The following is a 23,268-nucleotide window of genomic DNA, read 5'->3' on the forward strand; positions in this document are numbered from 1 at the left end:
CACAACTTCTACCTCCATTTGCCTAGACGTATCGTGCCTCATTAGCATTTCCTTTTTTTTTTTTTTTGTTGACAAAACAAAAAACAAAGAACTACAACTTCAGGTCGCTCCTCAGCTCCGCTCTGGAGTTCCAAATGCGCCTCTCTTTATGACTTCTACTCCATTTGGCAAGCTGGTCCGCTAATGTATTTGTAGATCGGGGGCTGAAAAGAAATTGAATCTCGGAGAAGCGTCTGCTGATAAGCCTGATGTTATCCATGTGATTTCTAGATTGCCATTGAATATCATGTTTATGATCCCTGAGATGTGATATGAGATTGAGATTGTCACTTTCCACTTGAAGATGAGTTATTTTGAGGTCAGCAGCCCATCTGGTTGCATGGAGAATCGCAATGCATTCACACTCCTCAATAGTTTGTCCCCTGATGGTGTCGGCCATGGCGATAATGAATTCCCCTTTCTCATCATGGATTATGCTGCCAATACCTGCTGGTTCTGAAAGATTGGTGAAGGAGGCATCCACGTTGATTTTGAGGAATGGTGGATCTGGTGGACTCCATATAGGTTGCACTGTCTGCGGAGAGTGAAGATTTACATGCTGTAGGTTGGCGACGAAGCACTGAATCCTATGAATCACTTGTTGTGGTGAATACTCTTGGTTGCCAAAACTCTTTTCACATCGCGCTTTCCAGATAAACCACATAATTTTGCTCATCAGTGAGATTTTCGATTTTTCAAGAGATTTCCAAACCAGAATCCAATCGAGAACCGTCGTGAAGTTGCTAGTTCTGATATTGAAATGCAGCCAAATAGCTCTGGCAAAGTGGCAGTGCAGTAGTACGTGTGGTAATGATTCTCGTTCCTCGCAGAACGAACATGAGAATTGATTTCCAATGAATTTCCCAATTTTGTCCCTCACCGGGAGGCTATTAGTACAGCATTTCCAGAGGAATAGTTTGATCCTCGGGATGGTTTGAATATTCCAGATAAAGTTCCAATTGGTTTTCTCATAATGCAAAGTATTAAGACGTAAATGAGAGTACATCGATTTAATCGTGAACTTACCTGAATTAGTTAACGGCCACATCATGTCGTCAGCAGCCTGCTGGTGTAGGTTAATGCTAAGAATAGCATTTTTAATGGTTACCGGAAAATAAGTATCTAGGAGCTCTGTATTCCAACTATTATCCCTAATTAATTCAGCCACCTTGTCAAAGGGACAGTTGTTTACATTGATTAACGGGGGAGCGTGGTTGGGAACCCAATAGTCAGACCAGATATTTCCTTGGATAGCTTCCCCTTCACCAAACAACAACGAACAGAGAACAAATCATAACTTAATACACCACTTTTCAACTCAAAATTCGGCTCACATTTTGCTTAAGAAACAACAATGATAGATAGACCAGATTCTAAGGTTAACTCTCTCTCTCTCTCACAAATCTTTCCTCTCAAAGTCGAAATCTCAATCGTCCATCACATTTGAGCTTGATTTCATTCGAGATATTTGCTTCGAAGATAACTGTATGTATGACCATTATCCTGGTTGAATTCCATTCAGGGTAATGTAGTCACGCAAGATTTAGAGAGAAAATTACTTAACTCTCTATCTCTTTAAATATTGTCAGACCACATATTTCGATTGTGATTCAATCAGTTTAGCTGTAGCAGGCCTCTATCATCTATCTTTTACAGCTTTTTATTTAAAATTGGGTCATGTGCCTTGTCGACACTCGAAGATACGCGAGACAATAAAAAAAATATAAGAATAATACTAAGAGGGTGTTTGATTTTTTAGCACTTGTAAGTGCTACCACTTACTAAGTGATTATCACTTAGTAAGTGATATCACTTGTAAGTGCTGTGGCGTTTGTTTTCCATCACTTCTAAGTGCTTGATTTTTGTTTTTATATTAATTCTAAATGTCATAAAAATGAGAAATTGTCTATTTTGACCTTAAAGTATTTATATATTAGTATTTCATACTAATTCATTGTGCTCGGGAGTTTAGATACAAGAGAATTAGGGTTTATGAATACTTTGTGTTGAAATATTAACCTCAAATAATTAAAAAGTATGAAGGAGAAAGAACTTACGTTGCATCATGGAGTTTGTGTGGTTCCGTGACTAATGAAGGAAGAGATGTGAAAAAAATTTAAGAGAAAAGCTTAGATGAAGGATGAGTGAGAATGAAAAGTGTCATCGCTAAGGTCATAAAAAGATTTTTTTTTATTTATCAATTGTTTAAGATTTTCTTTTGGGTTATAATCATATTGGTAATTATTATATTCGGAGAAGGATGAAAATGTCTTTTTGCAAAAAAATAAACTCTTTGTTAGAGCTTACTTTTTTGCACTTACTTTGACCCCACTTACAAGTGATATTCACTTATTAAGTAAAAAAACAAATAGCCTAAAATTATCGGCTGAAAATCACTTAATAAGCGCAAAAATCAAACACCCTCATTGGAACAAAAAAAAAATTTGACAGAATCTAAACAAAAATGTAATGTAAATTATCCTAATTTGCACTTTTATTGATTGTGATCCACTGAATAGCTAATTACCACAGACCTGTAAGAGTATGTGATTAGTCAAAATAGATTAGGAGCTTCAAAACAGATGGATGCTTACAACAGTTGTCTTACATGCACTTGATCATTCTCTTTCTCTCTCTCTACCTGGTTGGTGGAGTGGAAGGATTGTAGAAGTTAGAAGATGATGACGATGATGATGACGATTCCCATCTCTTCTTCTCCAACCTCCACCCATTTCCCATCTCTCTTTCCCTCTTCTTCTTCTTCATTCCTTCGTTTCTCTCTCTTCACTTCAACCAGCAGGTATTAATCTCTTTCATCTATCTTACTAAATCAGTTACCATTATTTTCTTTTTAGGTTTTCTTTAATGGGTTTGAGTGATGATTCTATAGATACCAATCATTTTCAGAACAATTATGTCTTCTCAGTCAATTCGACCTTCCGCTTCTGAAATTTCTCCTTCTTTTCCTCTTCCTGAAGACCCCATTGTAGTAATTGTTCTTTTCTCTATCTCGCTTGTTTTAGGGTTTTTTTGCTTCCCCTTTTGATGAAACAGAGATATATTATGTTTGGGCAGTTAGGGTGTGGGGCTGTGGCAGTGGATTACTTAGCTACAGTGGCTACTTTTCCAAACCTTGATGATAAAACTCGAAGCACTAGCTTAAAGGTAATTAGCATAATGTGGTCAATTTTGAAAAAAATAGATTCTTTATTCTGTCTTGCTTCTTGTACTATTTGATGATTATTGGTGTTAGTCCCACATTGGTTGTGGAGAGGAGGTGGTGGTCACTTGAGTGTAAGGGAAATCGTCAACTCTTGAGCTAGTTTTTAGGGCGAGATACGCCCAAGACCACTTTCTGGCAAGTGAGGCCCATACCAAAGTCTTTCGGTCCATCGTAGAGGGTAAGATAGTCTTCCAAATCCAATTGTGAAGAAAAAGATTGTTGATTTTAGTCCCCCAACGGCTGTGAAGGGGTTGGTTAAGTGATCCCTTTATGATCTTGGTTTCGATTTAGACAAAATGTCGTATTTGTAAAGCCCCAAGCCTTAGCAGCTATCGATATTGTCCACATTTTTGACACCCAGTCCAAGTTTATGAGTATGGGGTTGGTTAACTAAGCTTGAGTACGCATTCATAGCCAGGCTCTGGACGCCCCTAAAGATGTGGGACTATCGCAATAAACATTTATATGTGGTTATAATTTTGTTCTGACCCGTACCCATAGAAAGAACGAGTCTCTATTTCAATTGTAAATTAGAGAGAGTTGTTTGTTTAAAAATTAAGTTTTGAGATGTATTTGTTATTATGTAAAATACAAACTGTAGGTTCAAGGGGGTGGGAATGCTGGAAATGCTTTAACTTGTGCAGCTCGGTTGGGTTTGAAACCAAGGCTGATATCTAAGGTTCGGCTTTTCTTTCAACTTTTGAATGTCTTTTTTTTTTCTTTTTCCAGTATATTTGTCATCATACCTTTTATAAGTGTTGGTGAATATTTTGACTGCAGCAGCCAAACTAAAAACTGTAACTTACCCGGTTATCTTCTCGTATTAATGTTAGTAAGAAGAGTCTTGTTGTCATCAGGTTGCTGATGATGCTCTAGGTAGAGGTGTTCTAGAAGAATTGGAAGGTGATGGTGTAGATACCTCATATCTTGTGGTAAGCTTTGTGTCTGTGTTCATTGCATATCTAAGTTACGTTATTTTTTTTTTTTTTTTGAATTTGGTTGCTTTAAATGAGAATTTTACATTGTGAATCTTTTTTTTTATTATGATTAAGTAAAATTCATTAGCTTGAAATAGAATTTCTGAAGATTTAGTTCATAATTTGTGTTGCGCAAGAAAGAGAATTTTTTTCAAGACGCACAAGAAAGAAAATAAAACCTTTTTCATTTAGAAGCTTTGAACCTTGTATTGAAATGAAGCAGTATTTGATATTTTACTTTTGATTGAATCCCGAGAGATCAGTTTTTGACTCCATATAGCTTACTTCCAGGTATCAAAGGGTGGAAATTCTCCGTTTACTTATATCATCGTTGATAACCAGACGTGAGTACCTAAGCTCTAATAGTAATGCTTATTCAGTGTTTCAAGGACAGTATTTGTTAATCTAATTTTGAATTTAGTAGCTTGCTAAATCAATTTAACAAATGTTCATTTGGAGTTTGAATCAATTTTGTAACGTTAAAAGTTTAGAACAATGGATGTATTCTGAAGATGGCCTGTGATTGTTTGGTTCATAGTTAATTATTGACATGATTGGAATTCTACTTCTGTGTTCTCCTGCAATACCTGTATTTTCGGAAATGGCTTAGATTTTGCTTTTCCCCTTGGAAATCATAATCGACAGTTCTATAACTAGTTTCAGTTTAACTATTAAAAAAATTACAATGTCTACGAAAAAACATTGAAGAGAACTTTTACATAGAAATATTATATCGGAGCTACTACTTTGATAGACTAAATCAACTTATGTTCCAGCAAAACTCGGACCTGTATTCATACTCCCGGACACCCTCCAATGGTGCCCGATGACCTTCCACGATCAAGCCTGATATCTTCCTTGGACGGGGCAAGGCTTGTTTATTTTGATGTAAGACTGCATGAGACTGCTTTAGTTGTTGCAGAGGAGGTAATTATCATTTCATGTTCCCCAAATCTAATTATATCTGTTTTTCTTTCACTATTTTGTAAGATATGCTCGCAAATAAGTACATTCAGGCACAGTAAGAATAGTCGATATACAATGTCGGGAAACAAAGAATCACTATTTTCAACCTTTTACAACGAAAATTAATAGATATATTGACAATAACTTCCTCTTCTCACATTGTACTTCCAGTTATCTTATCACAAATTTGGTATTTCCTTTACATTTTACAAGATCTAACATGGAAATACTGCCACAACCTACATCTCTTGAACTTTATCAGTGCAGGCTGCTAGGAGGAAAATACCTATTTTGGTTGATGCAGAGAAGAAGAGAGATGGGTTAGATGAACTTCTGAGTTTTGCAGATTATGTTGTTTGCTCAGCGAAATTTCCTCAGGCAAGACAAGTTACATCAAATTAAACTCATTTGCATAGCTTTTATTTTCAGTGTTGTCTTTGAGCATTTAGCAGTCGTATCTTATGTTACCGTAGTTCCTCAATGTGACGTGTTACGGAAACGCGTCTTTTGGAACATTTTGAGTCATCGTCCACCAACACCTTTATAATTTTCAGACCCTTGTTTGAAACGTTGAACCTAGCCTAAATATTGGCTGATCGACCCTTACCAACTCTTTTCTTCCGGCAACCTTCACCTTGGATTGTTAGAAGTTATTGAGTTCAGCACGAGTTCCAACTTAGTTGACCTAGCTCACCCGATCCCTTATACTTTTCTTCCTTGGTCTTTTGCTTGATAACTTCATCCATCTATCTTTTATGCTTCCCTGATTCTGCACTGTTGAATTAGTCTATTTCACTTTTCCGGAAAAAAAACAGATCAATCCCTTGCCGAACTTGCTTGATTTCAAAACCTGGTCAAACATTCAGATGGTCAATGACATTCTTCATTACCTCTTTCTCTGCATTTTAAGTATAAATTGTATCACAGGCATCAGTTACAAGATTCAGTTTATAAACCCCTGTACGTGCCTCTCACTTCGATAGTTCGCTTTTTATCAGGTATGGACAGAGGCTCCCACAGTTCCAAGTGCTCTCGTATCCATGCTTCTAAGACTGCCAAAGCTCAAATTTGTGATCGTAACCCTTGGAGAAGAAGGTTGTATAATGCTTGAAAGGAGTGTAACTGGTGTGTATTCCTATGCTTCTTGTCCATATTTTGGAAGTTGAAATTGTTTAACTTTTGAACATCAAGTAGATATGATATTCAATTCATGTCCTTTGTCATGTATATAAGTTCTGATTGCCACTGATAAATCACCTCCAGAAGAAAGCCTTGAACAGGGAGAAGTAGATGTCGACAGTTCAGTAGAATTACTCAAGCAGAGAATTGGTACTGATAGCACTATTCCGACTTGTCTTTCGTCCAAGGTATACCGATATTTCTCGAGCTTTTGACGAATTATTTTCCAAGTCGAGAAATTTATTTATAATATCATGGATCTGATTGTTATGCTGTGTTTGGAAATATTCATGGCCCAATCTTTTTTTACTTCAAAATTTCAGTCAGACGTGAGATTAAATGCAAAAGGAATAGGAGCTGTGAATGGGAGGTTGCTTGTTGGAACTGCAGAGAAGATACCACCGTCAGAGCTTATAGACACTACAGGCGCTGGAGATGCATTTATTGGTGCAACTCTTTACGGTATGTTAAACTCGCGTTCCTAAACGTGTTTTAGAACTTATTTTAGTACTTTGGCCTCACGATAGCACTTCAAAATTACATGAAATTGTAGTCAATAGATTATCTAGAAAGACTTCCAAAACCCAACAGGGCACCTGAAAGTATTGAATTATGAGCCCAATTTGGCCCATCGCCTTTTGTTGCTTCATGTAGTGTGTGGAAGTTGCCATTCACATTTTGATATGTTATTTCTTGGAGGTTTTCTTGGAATTTTCGAAATACAAGAGAAGTACTAAAGTTTCTCTCCTTTTTATGTGGTTTTTGTAGCCATTTGTGCAGAAATGCCACCCGAGAAGATGTTACCATTTGCAGCTCAAGTGGTATATAATCAATTCTCTGTCTTCATGCTTAATATCTTAAAGAAACTAATAGTTGCTGAAGTGCAATACGTAAACTGACGACTTCATTACAGGCAGGTGCAAATTGTAGAGCTTTAGGAGCTCGAACTGGTCTACCTCGGCTCACAGATCCACGGGTAACTCCATTTTTACAATAAACCACCACAAAATATCAACTGAGTACATGAGTTATCAAGTAAATGATTTTAAGATTCTCTCTTTGAACATATCGACGAAGTATTTATCGATTAAGCACTTACAATCGACCGTGTATTTCGAGTTAGATGTTTCCATATCCAAATAAGCTTTGATACATATTGGTAACTTATTGTTTCTTCCCCACAATCTTTTTACATTTTACACCAAACTTGTTGTTACAATCATAGTAAATACCTTATGGATAGCTTATTAAAAAATCAAGAGTTAGCAGTGGGGCTGAAATTTAGGAACTAGTGTGAATTTCAGGTAGGATGAGAAAACCCTAGAATGGACCAGCTCCATGTGGGCTTTAAATGGGTGTAAATATCCTGCAACAATGGAATCTTCTTTAGTACCATTTTACTAGTACTAATTAAAGGTGTTGCCACTAGCTGTGCTTTTTGCCATTAAACCCACCATGTGGCAGGGCAGAAGTTGATTTAAGATATTGCTTTAAATGTTCCTAAGAGTATTCTTTGTTACAATGGTTCCTAAGAGCCCTTCTGGTTCACTTCTTCGAGGATCAGATGCTTCCTGCCTGGAGGATTTTATCACAACTTCACCGTCTACGTCTTCTCTTTACAAGGAAATCCTTTTGTTAAAGGAAGCAAGTTTCCGCCTTACAACCTTGCTTCCCATTGTAATTGCCATTGTAGCACGTATGTGGCCTAGCCTATAAGGGCCATGTGGACTTGAAGTCATTCCCACCTTCCTCCAGCATATCACTGGCAGTCCCGCACTACTGTCCCCCGTGAGTGCGGAAAGCACCTTTTTGTTTGTTTCGGAGTCATTTTGGCGGGACGTACTATTACCATTACGTACCACACCGTCAGGCGGCTCGTCTGAATGGCGAGTCTTCCTCAGCCGCCGAGTTAAGAGTGTGCAAAAATAAAGGGTTTCCCAATTTTAAATTTCGGAAAGTGGTGCAACATTATTGTGTTACAAGCAATACGGCTCAAGTCGGGCTAGCCTTTCACTAAAAAAGAATTTATTTTAGACAATTCTTTTAACCGGATTTTAGGGTTTGAGATGACCTTTTAAATGATGGGGATGGACATAACTCATAAGAGTCATTAAAATAGTTCAACTCCCCAAGTCCCAACCTACTTGGTCCTACTCTTAATAAATGCAAGTTAGGCCATGTATGAGTTTGCAAACATTTAGTACCTTGTAAATAAATGTGTGGATCCCAAAAGGAGGAAGCTTACTTAACCTTTTAAAATCGAAGAAAATATAATGTGGAACAGACCGAACCGATATATCAAATCAAATCAAACTAATGTTTTGAATTCGTGCTCACTAGTTCATAGTTTCTTACCTGATTACGTACTTGTAAAATTTAACTGACATGAAATACAAAAATAAAGAATCAAAACTCGAGTTACTTGACACTTTCAAATTAGTGAAAGAAAAAATAGATATTGATATTAAATAATAAAAGATTAAGATAGATATTTATAAAAGAAGAGGGAAATTATACATATCAAGACAGAGAGAGAAAAAGAGAGTCGATTATGGTTATGGGCAGTTTGGATTATTTCCAGGGCCACCATAGTAAAAATGGGTTCCCCATTCATTACTAAATGAACTCTTGATATCATAACAATTATTGTTCTCTGCTAGGGTTAAGATATTTTGAGCTGAAGTTAAGCTATTATCTGAATCGACTACCTCGAGATTTCGAAAATAACTTGATTGTCCAAACCCAGATGATGAGAAATGACCTGAGCCCATTTGTGTCGATGTGTGCTCGCCTTTATACCTTGTGTTAACCACTTCTCCACCCCATTCAACCATTGTTGCATGGTCTGCTAGGTGGGTAAAAACTTCTGCAGGCCAGTACCCGATTAATGTATTATCCCCGAGCCCTAACCACCAATTTCCTAGCTTCGGATCCTGAAAATCAAATTCGGTTTTGGGTTATTAGTTGGTGTGCATAGTTAATTTGTTTACACCTTCGTCGCCCGTTTGGTTTAACATCTACCTAACTAACGATGCAAGAGTGCAATCAATAGAGGTGTCAATCTGGTCGGACAACTCTAGACTAGCCCAAGCTCTCATATCAGGCGCGACCCATGCCATAAACAGGGCTAGGCTGATCGCATTTAGCCCACGCCTTTGTCAAGGAAGAACGGCCGGGCAATAGTGTGAGGGAGGTTTTGCGCAGACTAGGCATGGCTTAGGCGCGTGTAGTGGTGCTAAGTCAGCCTGCCTCGTTTGGGTCTGATTGACCTAAGGGTTGTGTTAGGATGGTCCGACGTGATTGACAGAAGGGAAGGAGAAAAATCGGAAGTACCTTCCAAATGAGAATAGTTATGTCATATTGGTTGCTGCCAAAGGATGAGATTGGAGAAATAGCAGCTCCGATTGCTATTTTACTGTTTGTCTGAATAAACCCAGAACACAGGAGATTGTAACATCCCGTTGCTTGATACGCGTCACTCTATAATAAAAAACACATCCATTGTAAGATTATCAAAGTCAATGAATTGAGCTGTCCATAAATTTTCCGAAACTCATTTTTAAATAATTTCTAGTAAAATGAAGAGAGGAGAAATCCTGACCGTCCAATAAGTGAACAATCTAGGTCTGCTGTCTCCGTAAAGCTCCGGACTGACCTAACTAGAAGAAACATTTCCCAATAAATAAATTATTTCAAAAATAAATAAAAAATATTAAATTAAATTTAAAAATTAAACAAATGAAATTAAATCATGGGATAGAGTGTAAGCGGGGTGTACAAGATGGAGGGAAAGAAGGAAAGAGAAATGTACCTGCCAACCAGCTTCTATGCTATTGAGATCTGAGTCAAAAGATCCAGAGAGAACCCAAATTTGAGACAAACTAAACTCATTGACTACTTCAATTGATGGGTCCCACACATTTATAGTTGCCCTAGCTCCATATAACTCTTGCTCTCCTCCTGTGTATGCTATTGCATGCTGCCCATTCATACAATCAAAACCCTAATGTTAATATAATGTGAAAATGTTTAATTTGATGAAGGAAGAATTAGGTTTCCTTGATTTTCTTTGAATTCTTGTATAAATAATTATTATTTTTGAAATGAGATCATTATTCAATAATATTAGAGATGAAGTCGTTTTTTTAAACTGTCAACAGTAACATAGTCTACGACCAGCTAAACTATTACTTGCACCTTAGTTTATTCATATATCTACCGTAATTCATGTTATTTGTAATGCTCTCATCGTATGGTCGAGAGTTGCATATTTAAGACTTGATTTGAACAGTTGGATGTGTTTCAATGAGATGTCGTTGTCACATCAGGTAGGAAAACAAGACGTATAAATTTTGGCTGCCTAATTATCTAGGTAGTTGAGTATATTAATTACTACTTTACTCGCCAAAAAAATGAGACCTATATAATTTTTAATTTTCAACTATAAATATTTTGATGAGGGTATAATCATTTTCACTTTTTAAAAAATAGAATCCCATATTCCTATAAATTTTACTTTCAAGGTTTCTTCTTACTTGAACATATAATTTAGATGAATGGATCAAATTTTAACTATATTAATGATATTACAACAACAACAAATATACATAAATAGTATGAATGAATATTATAAATGCATGCATGAATAAAGACATTGTATGGATGTATGCATCATGGTTTGGTGTATCATGCATGGATGCATCATGGGTAGATGGAGACATACCTCATGGCCATTGGCACTGACTACATCAGGTGGATCAACATTATGTAGATTAAGGATAGAATTAGTACTAATTCTTTGTTTCTTTCCAAAGTGAAATAAAGATTTAGCTCTTAATACATCATTTATTGAACTTCTTCTAATTGGGATAGTTCCTCTAGGGCATCTTTCATCCATTTGATGCCATGTTTGCCATGCATGTCCTTTCCCTCCATCATTTCTACTTCCATTTCTACCCTTGACAAAATTTGTCATCAACTCTTCTTCTCTTCTCATTTTCAATCTTGGCATTTTTGGTTGCACTCTCTAACACAACACATGCAAATAGTAAAACCCACATTAAAAGAGAGAGAAATAACAAAATTTAGAGAGAGAGATTTGTGTGTTCAAACTACCTGTAATTTATGGTTCTTCAAAAGGGGATGATCAAAAGCTGGTTGTCTGTGTTTATGAACACAATCTATAATGTCTCCATCTGGACTCTAAAATACCAAAAACATATAATGAAAAGATAATCATAACATAGAAATCAAACAAAAGAAACCCTAAATTTATATATTTGTTAATTCAGTAAGGTTCGAACTCTGGTCTCTATAGCGGAGTTTCACACATTTAGCATCCAACAAAAGAAACCCAAGTTTTTGTTTTCCGAAACAGTAAGGTTCGAACTCTAATCTCTCCAATGGAGTGGCACACATTTTCCATCCAACAAAAGAAACCCAAAGTTTTTTTTTTTTTTTTCAAAACAGTAAGATTCGAACTCTAATCTCTCGTACTGGAATATATACCACCCAATTTGAGAAAAAAAAAAAGAACTTGAAAATCTACATACCTCAATGGTTTTAACAGCAACTTTGTTGATCTTGTCTAAATGCTTTTGAATCCTTTCAAGTCTTAAGCTTCCCACAGGCTTAAAATTGGTATAATTCAAACCCCAAACACCATTAAACCCTTCCAAGACAAAAACAATACCAATAAAGAAAGCAACAAAAGCATATGATGATATTGAAGGAGAAGAACAAGAAGAAGAAGATCTTCCTCTTTTTGTTCTAATCACTAAGAAGTTTTCCATCTCTCATTCAGTGCCAAGAAAACAAAACCAAGAAGAAGAAAGAAGACAATGAAAACTGAGTGACCTAAAACTCCATTACTAGTAAAAGATCAAAAATAAGAAACTTGACAAAGAAGTGAAGAACCACCCAACTAGTACACTACAAACAAATCAGAGCCTTCTTAATTGCAAACCCAACTAACTAGAGAGAGAGAGAGAGAGAGAAAGTAAATATGAGAAGAGATTGTGGGTTTGGGTAGTTTGAAGTGATTATTTGATCAAAATAGAGAATGGGTAGTAGAAAGTTGAGTGGGGTGCATGTTAATTAACCTGCACACTTCAATAACTACAACAAGATCAAATCTTTATTAACATCTTTAATGGGTTTTTAAAAAAAAAAAAAAAAAAAATCTGCACCAGATATGGATGAAAATTTTAACAACAACAACATGCAGTGTCTTCAAAGCTATTATAAAAGCTTTGACCTAACCCTTCTTTAATTTTACCTTCTCTCTCTCTCTCTCTCTTTACTATCCACCTTCTTTATTATGTATATGTCCTGCCACCAAATTCATTATGGGAGAGGAAAATGGCTCAAAGACCCCCTAAAGCCCACTTTCTAGTAGTGGTGGCCAACGGACCGTGCCGACACGGAAACGGACCGGAACGGCCCGCTTATTTGAGGACACGGAACGGCACGGAACGGTCCGTTCCGTGCCGTGCCGACCCGTCACGGGTCTGGCGTGCCGTGTCGGGGCTGGGATTTTAGAGCCCCAAACCCGTTAAACACGGCCCATCAGACACGCAGGAACGACACGGAACGGATCATACACGGCACGACCCGTGGGCACGGAACGACACGGAACGGAAACGGCAACAACGATACGCTAGCAACGGCCCAATTTAGTTATTTGAATTTTTAAGAATTACTTAGGGTGTACTAATATTCTAATGTGTTTACAAATTGTTAGATTTTCATAACAACTACTTTATATTACAAAAAGAAAAAAACATTAAAAAAAAGTAATACTTGAATTAAAAAAAGAAGTAATACTTAAAAAAAAAAAGTAATACTTGAATTTAACAAAAGAGTTTTTACTTTATGTTTTTTTACTTAGATTGTTTTTTTGTTGAAACAAACTAAAACTTTTTTCAAAAAAATTAACAAATAAAGTGATAAAGATAGTCCCACACCTAAACCACAAAATATAAAGTAAATGTGGAGAATCTTTATACAACTCTTTTCCAATAAAATAAACAAAGATATGACATAAACTCTAAAGTTTTTGTACATCACAATTTTTTACTTGAAAAAATGTAATGTTTCTTTTATTACCTTTTTTATACAAGTAAAAAAAATATTTATGAATGAGTCGGAGCCACGGGAACGCCACGGAACGGCCACGAGAACGACTACGGGAACGCCACGGAAACGGCCAGAAACGCAACGGAAACGCCACGGGAACGGCTGGGCCGTTCCCATGGGCCGTTTCTGTGCCCAGACCTTTGTAGTCTGGGCACGGAACGGAACGGCACGGCTCAAGCCGTGCCTGGCGTGGCCGTGGCGTGTTTGACACGCCACGGCTGCCAAACGGGCCGTGCCGGCACGGCACGGCCCGTTGGCCACCACTACTTTCTAGGTTTCAACACTCTGTAAGGTTGAGGAACATCTACATAATTTCGTGCATATTGTATAAGATTTGTACTTAGTCTGCACAAAAAGATTAAAATAAAAGAAGAATATTGACATGACTTTTTAGTCGAGACTACTATAAATTGGATTTTCTGAATCTTACGGTGCCAAGAAATACTTTGAGGAAAAGAAGAAACCGAGGGTACTTTGGTCATTGAATTTTAAATGGGTCAAAACCCAAATTGTTAATAGCATTGGAAGACTATTAACTAATATCTATATAATAAGCTTGATGAGTTAAAAATAAACATATAAAAAAGTATTCAAGAATCGAGAAATTCAAGAAGCTTCACTCTTCATTAATAACTTCTCTACAAATTTGTCCTTTAAATCTATTCTTTACTCAATTAAAAAATACTTAATAGTTTATTAGGAAACTAAACAAGTTGTTCAAAATTAAAATAGATTTTATTTTGAGGAAAGGAACAATTTTGTATACCAAGAAGCAAACTAAATCCAAGATGTGAGATTCATAGTCAAATAAAAGTGTTTTTTTTTCCTTTGCACTTTAGAGAATAATGACAAGTTTGGAAAAAGACTCACTTAAAAGGCAAGTAGTGTTGTGAAACTTGACTCATCACCAACTAGAACTCACCTACTTTTTCTCATTTTTATTCAACCAACCTTCTATTTCTTCTTACCTCTTATATAATTTGTTTAATTTTCAAGCTAAGCCAAATTAAAGTATACTATCTTAAGCAATGTTTATGATAAAATCTAAGGATTACTTTTCATTTTTTGGAGTTAAATTAGAAATCCCTATGTTTTTGGTTACTTATTTTTATATGCAACCAAGTGTTCACAAGGGAGACTAGCTTTCATCTCCTCTGGCAACCAACACCACCAACACCGACAACCACGTCTATCTATATCTCTCTATCCCTTTCCCTTTCATTGACCACCACCACCACCGACAAACACGTCTCTCTCTCTCTCTTCCGATGAAAGAAGTCCCTTTGCCAAAACAGTGAGAGAAAGAAAGAAACAGCGGAGTTGTGAGAAGAGCAAGAGTCCAGCTGAATGGGACTCCTCCGACAAATATTGCCAGCGGCCGCCCATTAATTTCGGATGCCCTAGAGACTTTTTAGAATGCCCTGAAAACCCCACCTTAAAGTAATACTCTTTCGAGCTATGCTTATGATAAAATCCAAGGGTTATTCATTTTTCTTTTGTGGAGTTCAAATTAGAAATCAAGGTATATTTCTTTACATCTTTATATATGTAACCGAGCAATTTAAGAGTAAGACTAGCTTTGCTTAACAAACTCCGAAATGACCAGTTGGAGGAGAGGAGGTGCAACTGCTAGTATAAAGTTGCTTCAAGTACAGGATAATCCGTTCATGAATGGGAGCATGGTAAAATAAGATGACTAAACCAAGAAAAGAACAGACAACAACCTTTGATCTGGATTAAGTTGACAAATTACAGCAAAACATGGAGAGAGAAACCTTGAACTAAACTAATACTGTCCACTCACAATAAGTAGTTTGGATGTTTAGATATCAGAGACTAACCTCACTAACCAGAGAAAAATGGGGACTTTAATCTCTCTGTCTCCCCATATGTTAGATTTTTATTTCTACAAGGCATACAAAATCGGTTGTCCAAGAAACTTAAATAGAGAAACAACTTGATGAAGAATCTCCCGTACTTCATAGACGTCTTCTTGAAGTAAAATTTTGTGAGGATGTTCCGATGAAGGCGATTGACAAATATCAGCCACTAGCAACCTCATCTTCACTGTCGTCACTCGCATCACTGCATATTCGAAGATCCATGTTAGAATCGAAGAAACACAATTTCAATAACAAAAATATTTAATCTTGGTACAAAATTGCAACTACTGGTATAGTGGTATGTGAATTGTTGGATCCTGGAAGTGAGGTATTCGAAACAATTATGGTGGCGGTGGGGGGAGTGGTGTTTGAGTAGTGGGAGTTCGGAGTGGTGTTTGTGGGGTGGGAGTGTGCCAGGTGGGGTTAAAACAAACTGGGACTTGTTACCAATCGAAAGAATCGAAGAAATGCAATCACCAATTGTTTAATATGGGTTAATCAACACTAATAGATACTTTAGTCTTTCCGGCTAGCTGGGTTTTGGCCGCTCGCATCTTGGACACTATCCTAAAAACATGTTGAAGAGAACGTAAAGACGATCATGCAAGTAACAGAACGGTGTCCACGACATAACAAGGATGAGGTGATACATGAGGTGCTTTTGGAAAAGTTTCATGCCAGAACACCTCTAACAGAACACGGGTTGACGCACAACTAATAAGTTAGTCAGAAAAAGTACCTGTTTTCGGATAGTTTTGATAGCCTCCTGGCATCCAAGCCAGTGATAAACTTTTGAGCAGCTTGGACATTGTCAGTACCTATCAATTCAAATGCATCAGTGATGAGAATACTGCTCCAAGTATAGAGAAAGAAGCCAAAAAAACAAGAGCAACGTTTGGTACTTCGATGCTTAGAAGAGAATCGTGAGAGTAAATTTAAGCGGAGTTTTAATCAGACTTTTATGTTGAAGTGCGTTTTCCATGAACCAAATCATGAATAATTGCTTGAAGTATTTGAATAGTTAGAGAGGTTAAATATGAAGATTGTTTGACAAAACAAAAATAAAAGCAGAACACGTCATGAGATGGAGACAAATTACTTAAACATGATAACGTAGACCGTAGTACTCTCAGTATGGCACAGATAAAAATTTAATAATAGCAATTTCTTATAATATTATGAAGTTATCCAGGAGCAAGAAAACTAATTGAGTGAGAGAGAGAGAGTACCTTTTGTCAATTGAAAGACATATAAGGCACATCGTTCAGCAGCAAGCCGGACAGGGGTAGTACCATCTTTCAAACATTCAGCAAGTGAAGGACCCAAACTTGAAAAGGAAGCCCCAAGAGCAGAAGGATTTACCTAAAATAATTTGTATCCAGATATGAGTAATCGTTCCAAGAAATGTTAGAATATGATATGAACCGACGGAACCTTTGCTATTACCTTCGCAATTGCTTTTAAACCAGATAAAGCTCGTCTTCGTACTTCACTTGAATCATCCCGCAAAGCTGATATAAGAAATGGAAGAAGTTCCAGCTGATTCGTGCTCAATGTCTCACTTTTAATTTGATGCAGTAGAAGCCTTCCTAAAGCCTTTGTTGTTGCTTCCCGAATCGGGAACTTTTTTACAGAAACCAAGAGAAGATTTATATTTATATATACGTAGTAACTTGAACGAGAATAGACGATAAAATCAAGAAATGCAAAAGAATAAGACTCAATTATCTTCAAATTGTTTACCTTCTCATCTTTCAGAGTAACTTTGAGATGATCAGTAATAGCCGGGAATACTGGAGATAGGCAAACAGAGGAAGGATTGTGCCTAAGTATTGAAGAAACTGTAAGGACTGAGCCATGCCTCACCGACCACGTTGATGATGTTATCAAACTTAATAATGTTTGAAGCAGGTCAAAGATCTCACTATCCTCCATGAACTGTGAATAGAACAGTAGATAAGTTACAATGAAGTTACAAAAAGAATCTAAAACCACCATAATATCGTCATTCATTAAATGCCTATAATGAGTATTCTTCCTGATTTTGGAACATTAACAAATTTGAGACCTCGCTCCTTACACACATGAACAGTTATGCGTGGCCCTGGTGAACATTGACTAAAAGTTGGAATTTCTTAACTTATGCTAAAAACAATCTTATGTCAATAATTATGCTCAAAGATTAGCTATATTAGTACATGAAGATCTCGACGAACCAGTCCACCTTATTATAATATGGGTATTTACCTGTGATAAGGTTCCAAATACTCTTGCCGCAAAACTTTGAACTTGATCGTCATCAATATGAATCAAATCTTTCAGAATAGTTATTGCACGAGATCTAACAGTACCACTAACGCTCTTCCCTGCATGTTTTACGACACCCTTCAATGCAGTCAGGACAGCTTCTCGAACTCCACCTTCTGATGTCTACACAGTGAGTCAATTTGTTAGTCCAGTTTTCGATTCAATAAATTGAATGATGAAACGAAAAGCACAAGCCACTGACTAAATTGAAATCCTACATGTAGGACGTTGAAAATCACAATCAGCTACACCCACCCATATATACTAAGGACTTTAACAACACGTAAGTTGTTTACCTTTTGAATTTGTGCCAGAAAAGCTTTTGGTACTAAATAGAAAATACCATTGTAACAATAATAATAACAATTATAATAATTTAAAAAATTAATAACAAATAAAATAATTAAAATAGTTAATAGTAATTAAAATAATTAATAACAACAACACCACCATAAATTACAGTGAATGTCAAACTAACCTGCAAAGCAGACAGGAGGTCGTTAACTAGAGGATCAACACGTGTGCTAAGAGCGCTAAGCTTCCCAAGGGCAAGAGCAGCACTCGAACGCACAGTCCTGCATTAGTTAGAATGTCAGTAAGCAAAGCAAAAGAAGCATGTTAATCTAGGAGTAGGGACATAATATGAAAATGAGATCTGACAATATAGACCGAAAGCATACAAATTACATAATCGATTGTGCAATGAGGTATAGGAGAATGTTAAACGAAATCCAGATGTATATAAGTGCAATATATAGAATGCACAACTTCAAATGAAAATTAAACTATAATACTCTGGGAACTGCTGACGGTACAAACTTTTCCTGGATAGACTTCATTGAGAACAAACAGAAAACTGACCTTGCACTATCCTGCAAGCACTTAATAAATGTTGTCTGAAGTTGAGGAAGAAAAGGCTTCAATGCCAACCCACCCTTGCTTATTATGATCGACAAAGTTGACAAAATCGCACTCTTAACCTGCCAAGGGTATCGATCTCCGATGATTCGAATGAGAGGCCTGCAGACAAATTACAACAGTCAGTAACGACAGCAATACTACACATAAGTTTGAATATCTCACAGTTATGCAATGAGGATTCTCCTTATAGCTATGTTGTCCAAGGCACTCTAGGAGATCGCATATGCGAACCTCGACGAAGAGCTACAAGTTTTTATGAGGCATGTAAGTATCATCATGTGATTTATGAGTTGTGAAATACATGAAGCACTGTGAAAGGCAAGAGTATTGAGAAACTAGGCTATGAGTTCACGCAATCGTGTAGGCTACGCTAGAGCCTCACTGCCTCGCATAATGCCTTAGACAATGACATGTAGATCTTTTTGAACAACCAGCTTAAGCAAATTAGACAGCTATTGCAGAACTCAGGAGGCATGCACCAAGATTAAGGTCAACTAGACTCTCCTAGTACATACCCTGTTATAGGAACCACAAACTCCTTCAGTGCTTTCTCACTAGTGACTTCTATCAATTCTCCCAAACCCTGTGCCGCTTGCTCTCGTAGTTCCGCACTGCCACTTGTTAGGCCCTGAAGGCACAATAAACGCATGATGTCATGAATACACAAAAACCCACTACAAGAGCAATCCCAAGTCTTCGTTCTTTATATACGAAAAAGTTTATTTTGAACTAGGAAAAGAAAATGTCTAACTAAAGAAAGATATCAATTAAAAAGCCAAAACTTAAAACCCATGAGCATTTGCTGCAAGCTTTTGAGTGGGGAGATTTTAGACATATATTTCAAACTTTACAAAAAAGTTTCTTTTTTCCTAATTCAGTTTCTTTTCAGATGCTGATATATCTAGGAATTCGGAAATGTCCTTCCAACTCCTTCCACATACCATACGCATGAAGCACCATTTTGCGTAGGCGTGGAGAAGAAGATTTCCTTTTCTTCAGATAAATAAATAAATGTATCCACTTCATGTTAGCCGCATGAATCGCCTTAATGCAACTAACAAATAGATGAGAAGTTGCACGGAAGATAAGTACACTAAAGGTGGTATCACTAGCACCGCAGACCTAGAAACATTAAACTATTGATGCATGCTCAGGTGTCTGATCGGAGCACTGATTATGCAGCAACTTCATCAACCGGCCTAATAAGTAAAACTGTGAGCAGAAAAACTTATAGCCAGAACGACAGGTTATTTGTTTTAGGATTACCTGGAGGAAGATTGGTAGCAATGGCTGAAGGGCCTTGGGAAGACATAACCCAGGTATAAGAACTGGCCCTCCCTGCAGTAACAAAATACAATATTATAGTTGCAAAGAGGATTCCAAAACATGGAAACAGAGATAATACCAAAAATACAAGCTTCAAGGTGTAGTCATAGCCAGTGACTCAACATCGTTACATACAAATAGTATACCTTTCTTCTTCTACGCTCCTTATCTCTAGATGTAGATATAGCATCTCGTACTAACTTTATATACGATGAAAGCACTTCTTTTGGAACAGAGCCGACAACCCTTGATAATGCTTCCCAAGCCGCCTGTTAAGGTAGAAAAAGAAACAATTATAGGTGCAATGAAAAGAATAGCTTAGCCAGCTCTGACTGAGGATATTAGGTTTACCGCGACAGTAGCTGGATCTGAATCACTTAGCAAAATAATCAGGGTAGTAATCATGTCTGGAGCCTCATCCACCAAGTACAATTTGCTATTTTTGAAGAAGTATCCTATTAGATAGGAAGAACTTCTTCTGATTAAAGCCTGAAGAAGAACAGAGGAAAATTTAGAAGCGAAATGGTAAAAGAAAAGGAAGCCAAATATTTAATATAACTAATAGAAACATTAGAAATCACCTGATTATCGCCGACACCTTTGAGCAGCTCTGATATCAATGAGTCGATACCTTCCTCATCAATGACCAAAACAACTGTTTCTGCAGCCTCCTTCGCTAAACGACGAACCTCCTAAATGCATTGAGAGGAAAAGGTTAAAAAACAGTAAGGAGATAAAGCCACCAAAAATTAAAGACAACAAAACCAAGCCCATCAAGAATTTGAAAATGGATTATGCATTTTCCAAATCGTACACCATATTCTTATGATATATATTCTCTTGTTCGCTTCTCTTTCTTTTAAGGCAACATACACATAAATAGGCCTCACCCTTATTGAGATATCAATTCGTACTTGAAGTACCGGTGGCTAAACATGGAGATGCTAATCAATAATTGAAGCATATTGCATTTAACTACAGTACACTACAGCAGGAAATAAATAATAAGAAAACAATTACAGTAAATACGTGTGAATACGTGACAAGGGCATAACGCACATAAGAATCAAACTTAATACTTAATAAAAGGGGAAATATCTTTATATCTCGTAACTTCACTACATAATTTTCACACACTTACACTTATAAGCATTTTTTCAGTTTTCTGTAGAAATGACTAACATTCACAGCCTTGGTAAATATAACTGAGAGCAAATTTCATACCTCGTCATCATCACCCATTGCAGATACTAATGCCGGAAGAATGGTCCCAAGGTGAAAATTCAGGCCAGCTCCAGCCACTTCCGCTAAAGCTCCCAGAGCATGTGCATTAAAGGCGCTGGATGAATGCAAGCGGTATTAAAAAGGCAACAGTTACTGTAAATGAAGTTTACCAAATTAAGTTCAGGACATTACTTACGAGAGGGGAGGTTGAACCAGTTTCGGCAGTATATGAGGCAAAACATCCTTAGTCCTGACACTACAATTTACAGCAAAGTAACTTCAGTACTAGAAAGGCATATGGCAGACTTATGTTCCGCAAACACTCTCTTGCGGCGACCTTTTGTATAACAAAAGTGAAGAAAATTTTGAAAGCGAAACATGTTCCTCCTACCTTAAGATTTGTTTGAGTCCATCAAGGGCGGTATCAGAAGTTTCATCATCTTCCAAAGCATGAAGAAGTGTTGGAACAATTTCGTCAATTGCTTGAAATCCTGCACTCTGCATTATTGGAAGTACATTTTATATTTCTGTTCCCCACATACCTTGCTTATAGTATAATATATTATCAATGAAAAATAAATAAATAAAATCACATCAAGCACCTTGTAAAGTGTGCTGAATGCTAAGCCAGCAGACTCGCGAACCTCTTGAGTACTGTAGAAAGTAATGTGAGAAAATGTCAAATGAGATCAGTTCAAAAGAATCCATCTTAATTAATAAATGAAACAAAATGAATTTCTGAAGCACCAACTGTAGATATAAATAAATGAAAAAAACGAACCTATCACAGAGAGCTGTACGAATTGTAGGAATGAGCTCATCCATGAAACTTAATAACTGGCTCTTACCAGCACTGCCCATCACTTCACTTAAACCAATGCATACACCCTGCGAATCAATAATCAAGACGAACATCAAAGCATGGACTATAATATATATATATATATATATATATATATATAGACACATGCACACACTAAGACAGCACAGGGCCACAAATCACTTAGCTGATTCTTCAACTGCATCATCAGAGTACAATATAAACTATCAATTACACCAAAAATAATCTACAGAGACTACAGGAGAATACAACTGCAGAAAAGAGGATGGCCTTCAGAGCAACAACAACAATCATGCGCGGACAAAACATGCACATGTTAAGGGGTTGCGAAATGTCCATCAACTTACATAACATTCGGAAGGGCTCTAAGGCAAACCTGTTGATAAACAATGCAAACTGAAATTCTAAGAGTAACGATAACAGAAGAGATATAGTCTACTGGATCATTATCACTGAGTCATTGTTAGAATTACAATATATGAGTTGGGAAATATCAATATATATGATGGTTCTCTGATTCGGTTATACAATATGTGTAGCAAGTAACAATGTACATAAAAAAAGAACACCCTTTACATATTCTCAGATATATTAAACGTTAACAGTAAAAAGATGGGAGTCCATGAAACGAGTTACCTATCATTCCAGTGAATTTTAAGGTAAACATAGATAAAGCTATTGGACTTTAGCCAGACTTGAACAAAAAGGCAATATAATCCAATGAATCAATTGATCTTTTAGGAAATTCTTGCACAGACAGAGAAAGCAACTAAAACCTAGTTTACAAAGAGAACTCTTACCTGTCTTCTGCCCGTATCGGAATCTTTTAAGCCTTCGGATAATATAGGGATAATCAAGGGAAGAACTCTTTCGCCAAGCTTCCTGACAAGCTCACCAAGAGATCTAGCAGCAACCTATAAATTGATGCATAAAAGTCTCAGTGTATCACTAGTAATGTTTGGAAACCGTTACTCCGACAATGAATGCGAAAAATCGACCAACCTGCCGCCTTTCACCCGAAGAAGATGCAAGGGAAGCGATTAGTGTATTCATTAAAACAGGCATTATCTCCTTGAGCGTCTTTGGAGTATTTGCCACAATTGTCTTCCAGACATGCAAGGCAGCCTAAAACATATGAAAGTACGAATAACATCACAAAAGTACACCATCAGATTAAAAAGTCGAAACTCAATTAATTTAGATGAAACGGAAGCTATATCAGAACTTGAAACAACTTGTACTGAA

At 36.8% G+C, this 23,268-nt stretch overlaps 3 protein-coding genes across 4 annotated transcripts in view; 1 reads left to right on the forward strand and 2 right to left on the reverse strand.

Moving 5' to 3' along the window:
- Positions 1-2,467: 2,467 nt before the first annotated feature.
- LOC147555390 (uncharacterized) lies at positions 2,468-7,538 on the forward strand. 2 transcript variants are annotated; one of them, XM_086662910.1, is made up of 13 exons: positions 2,468-2,839; positions 2,947-3,028; positions 3,115-3,204; positions 3,864-3,941; positions 4,120-4,194; positions 4,531-4,583; positions 5,016-5,166; positions 5,473-5,583; positions 6,204-6,330; positions 6,469-6,572; positions 6,708-6,846; positions 7,153-7,205; positions 7,298-7,538. In XM_086662910.1, exons 1-13 carry the CDS (start codon positions 2,718-2,720, stop codon positions 7,379-7,381), a joined length of 1,269 nt encoding a protein of 422 aa, XP_086519036.1. In that variant the 5' UTR covers positions 2,468-2,717; the 3' UTR covers positions 7,382-7,538. The 2 variants fall into 2 exon arrangements, with proteins under 2 accessions (XP_086519036.1, XP_086519037.1); XM_086662911.1 differs by having other exon boundaries at positions 2,475-2,839; positions 2,930-3,028.
- Positions 7,539-8,820: 1,282 nt separating this feature from the next.
- On the reverse strand, positions 8,821-12,703 carry LOC147555391 (carboxyl-terminal peptidase (DUF239)). The gene is made up of 7 exons (XM_086662909.1): positions 11,937-12,703; positions 11,500-11,586; positions 11,108-11,410; positions 10,196-10,363; positions 9,986-10,039; positions 9,718-9,864; positions 8,821-9,317 (listed from the first exon to the last, which is right to left on the reverse strand). Exons 1-7 carry the CDS (start codon positions 12,174-12,176, stop codon positions 8,940-8,942), a joined length of 1,377 nt encoding a protein of 458 aa, XP_086519035.1. The 5' UTR covers positions 12,177-12,703; the 3' UTR covers positions 8,821-8,939.
- A 2,533-nt stretch (positions 12,704-15,236) lies between these two features.
- ILA (putative protein kinase regulator ILITHYIA) overlaps positions 15,237-23,268 on the reverse strand; it is a 31,565-nt gene continuing 23,533 nt past the window's right edge. The window contains exons 41-60 of the mRNA XM_086662908.1: positions 23,026-23,148; positions 22,824-22,937; positions 21,964-22,070; positions 21,785-21,836; positions 21,574-21,680; positions 21,379-21,438; positions 21,183-21,297; positions 20,540-20,650; positions 20,310-20,447; positions 20,105-20,227; positions 19,899-19,970; positions 19,148-19,260; positions 18,573-18,731; positions 18,190-18,286; positions 17,652-17,834; positions 17,148-17,342; positions 16,851-17,027; positions 16,634-16,766; positions 16,144-16,222; positions 15,237-15,606 (exon numbers count right to left, since the gene is read on the reverse strand). Coding sequence (XP_086519034.1) covers positions 15,564-15,606; positions 16,144-16,222; positions 16,634-16,766; positions 16,851-17,027; positions 17,148-17,342; positions 17,652-17,834; positions 18,190-18,286; positions 18,573-18,731; positions 19,148-19,260; positions 19,899-19,970; positions 20,105-20,227; positions 20,310-20,447; positions 20,540-20,650; positions 21,183-21,297; positions 21,379-21,438; positions 21,574-21,680; positions 21,785-21,836; positions 21,964-22,070; positions 22,824-22,937; positions 23,026-23,148 — 2,301 coding nt within the window. The 3' untranslated portion in view covers positions 15,237-15,563. The remainder of the gene's footprint in view (positions 15,607-16,143; positions 16,223-16,633; positions 16,767-16,850; positions 17,028-17,147; positions 17,343-17,651; positions 17,835-18,189; positions 18,287-18,572; positions 18,732-19,147; positions 19,261-19,898; positions 19,971-20,104; positions 20,228-20,309; positions 20,448-20,539; positions 20,651-21,182; positions 21,298-21,378; positions 21,439-21,573; positions 21,681-21,784; positions 21,837-21,963; positions 22,071-22,823; positions 22,938-23,025; positions 23,149-23,268) is intronic.

This window comes from Eschscholzia californica, unplaced genomic scaffold (genome assembly GCF_041429995.1).
Source record: "Eschscholzia californica isolate CP2 unplaced genomic scaffold, dmEscCali1.0.p SCAF_2, whole genome shotgun sequence".
NCBI classification, from domain to species: Eukaryota; Viridiplantae; Streptophyta; class Magnoliopsida; order Ranunculales; family Papaveraceae; genus Eschscholzia; species Eschscholzia californica.

What these genes read in the sequence shown, in the direction of transcription:
- LOC147555390 (XM_086662910.1), top strand. Translation starts at nt 2,718, where the DNA reads ATGATGACGATGATGATGACGATTCCCATCTCTTCTTCTCCAACCTCC. An exon ending in ATCATCGTTGATAACCAGAC is followed by an intron (nt 4,584 to 5,015) that starts GTGAGTACCTAA and finishes CTTATGTTCCAG; the next exon opens with CAAAACTCGGACCTGTATTC. An exon ending in TACCATTTGCAGCTCAAGTG is followed by an intron (nt 7,206 to 7,297) that starts GTATATAATCAA and finishes ACTTCATTACAG; the next exon opens with GCAGGTGCAAATTGTAGAGC.
- LOC147555391 (XM_086662909.1), bottom strand. Translation starts at nt 12,176, where the DNA reads ATGGAAAACTTCTTAGTGATTAGAACAAAAAGAGGAAGATCTTCTTCT. An exon ending in TTGCTGTTAAAACCATTGAG is followed by an intron (nt 11,587 to 11,936) that starts GTATGTAGATTT and finishes TTGGTATTTTAG; the next exon opens with AGTCCAGATGGAGACATTAT. An exon ending in TAACTATTCTCATTTGGAAG is followed by an intron (nt 9,318 to 9,717) that starts GTACTTCCGATT and finishes TTTGATTTTCAG; the next exon opens with GATCCGAAGCTAGGAAATTG.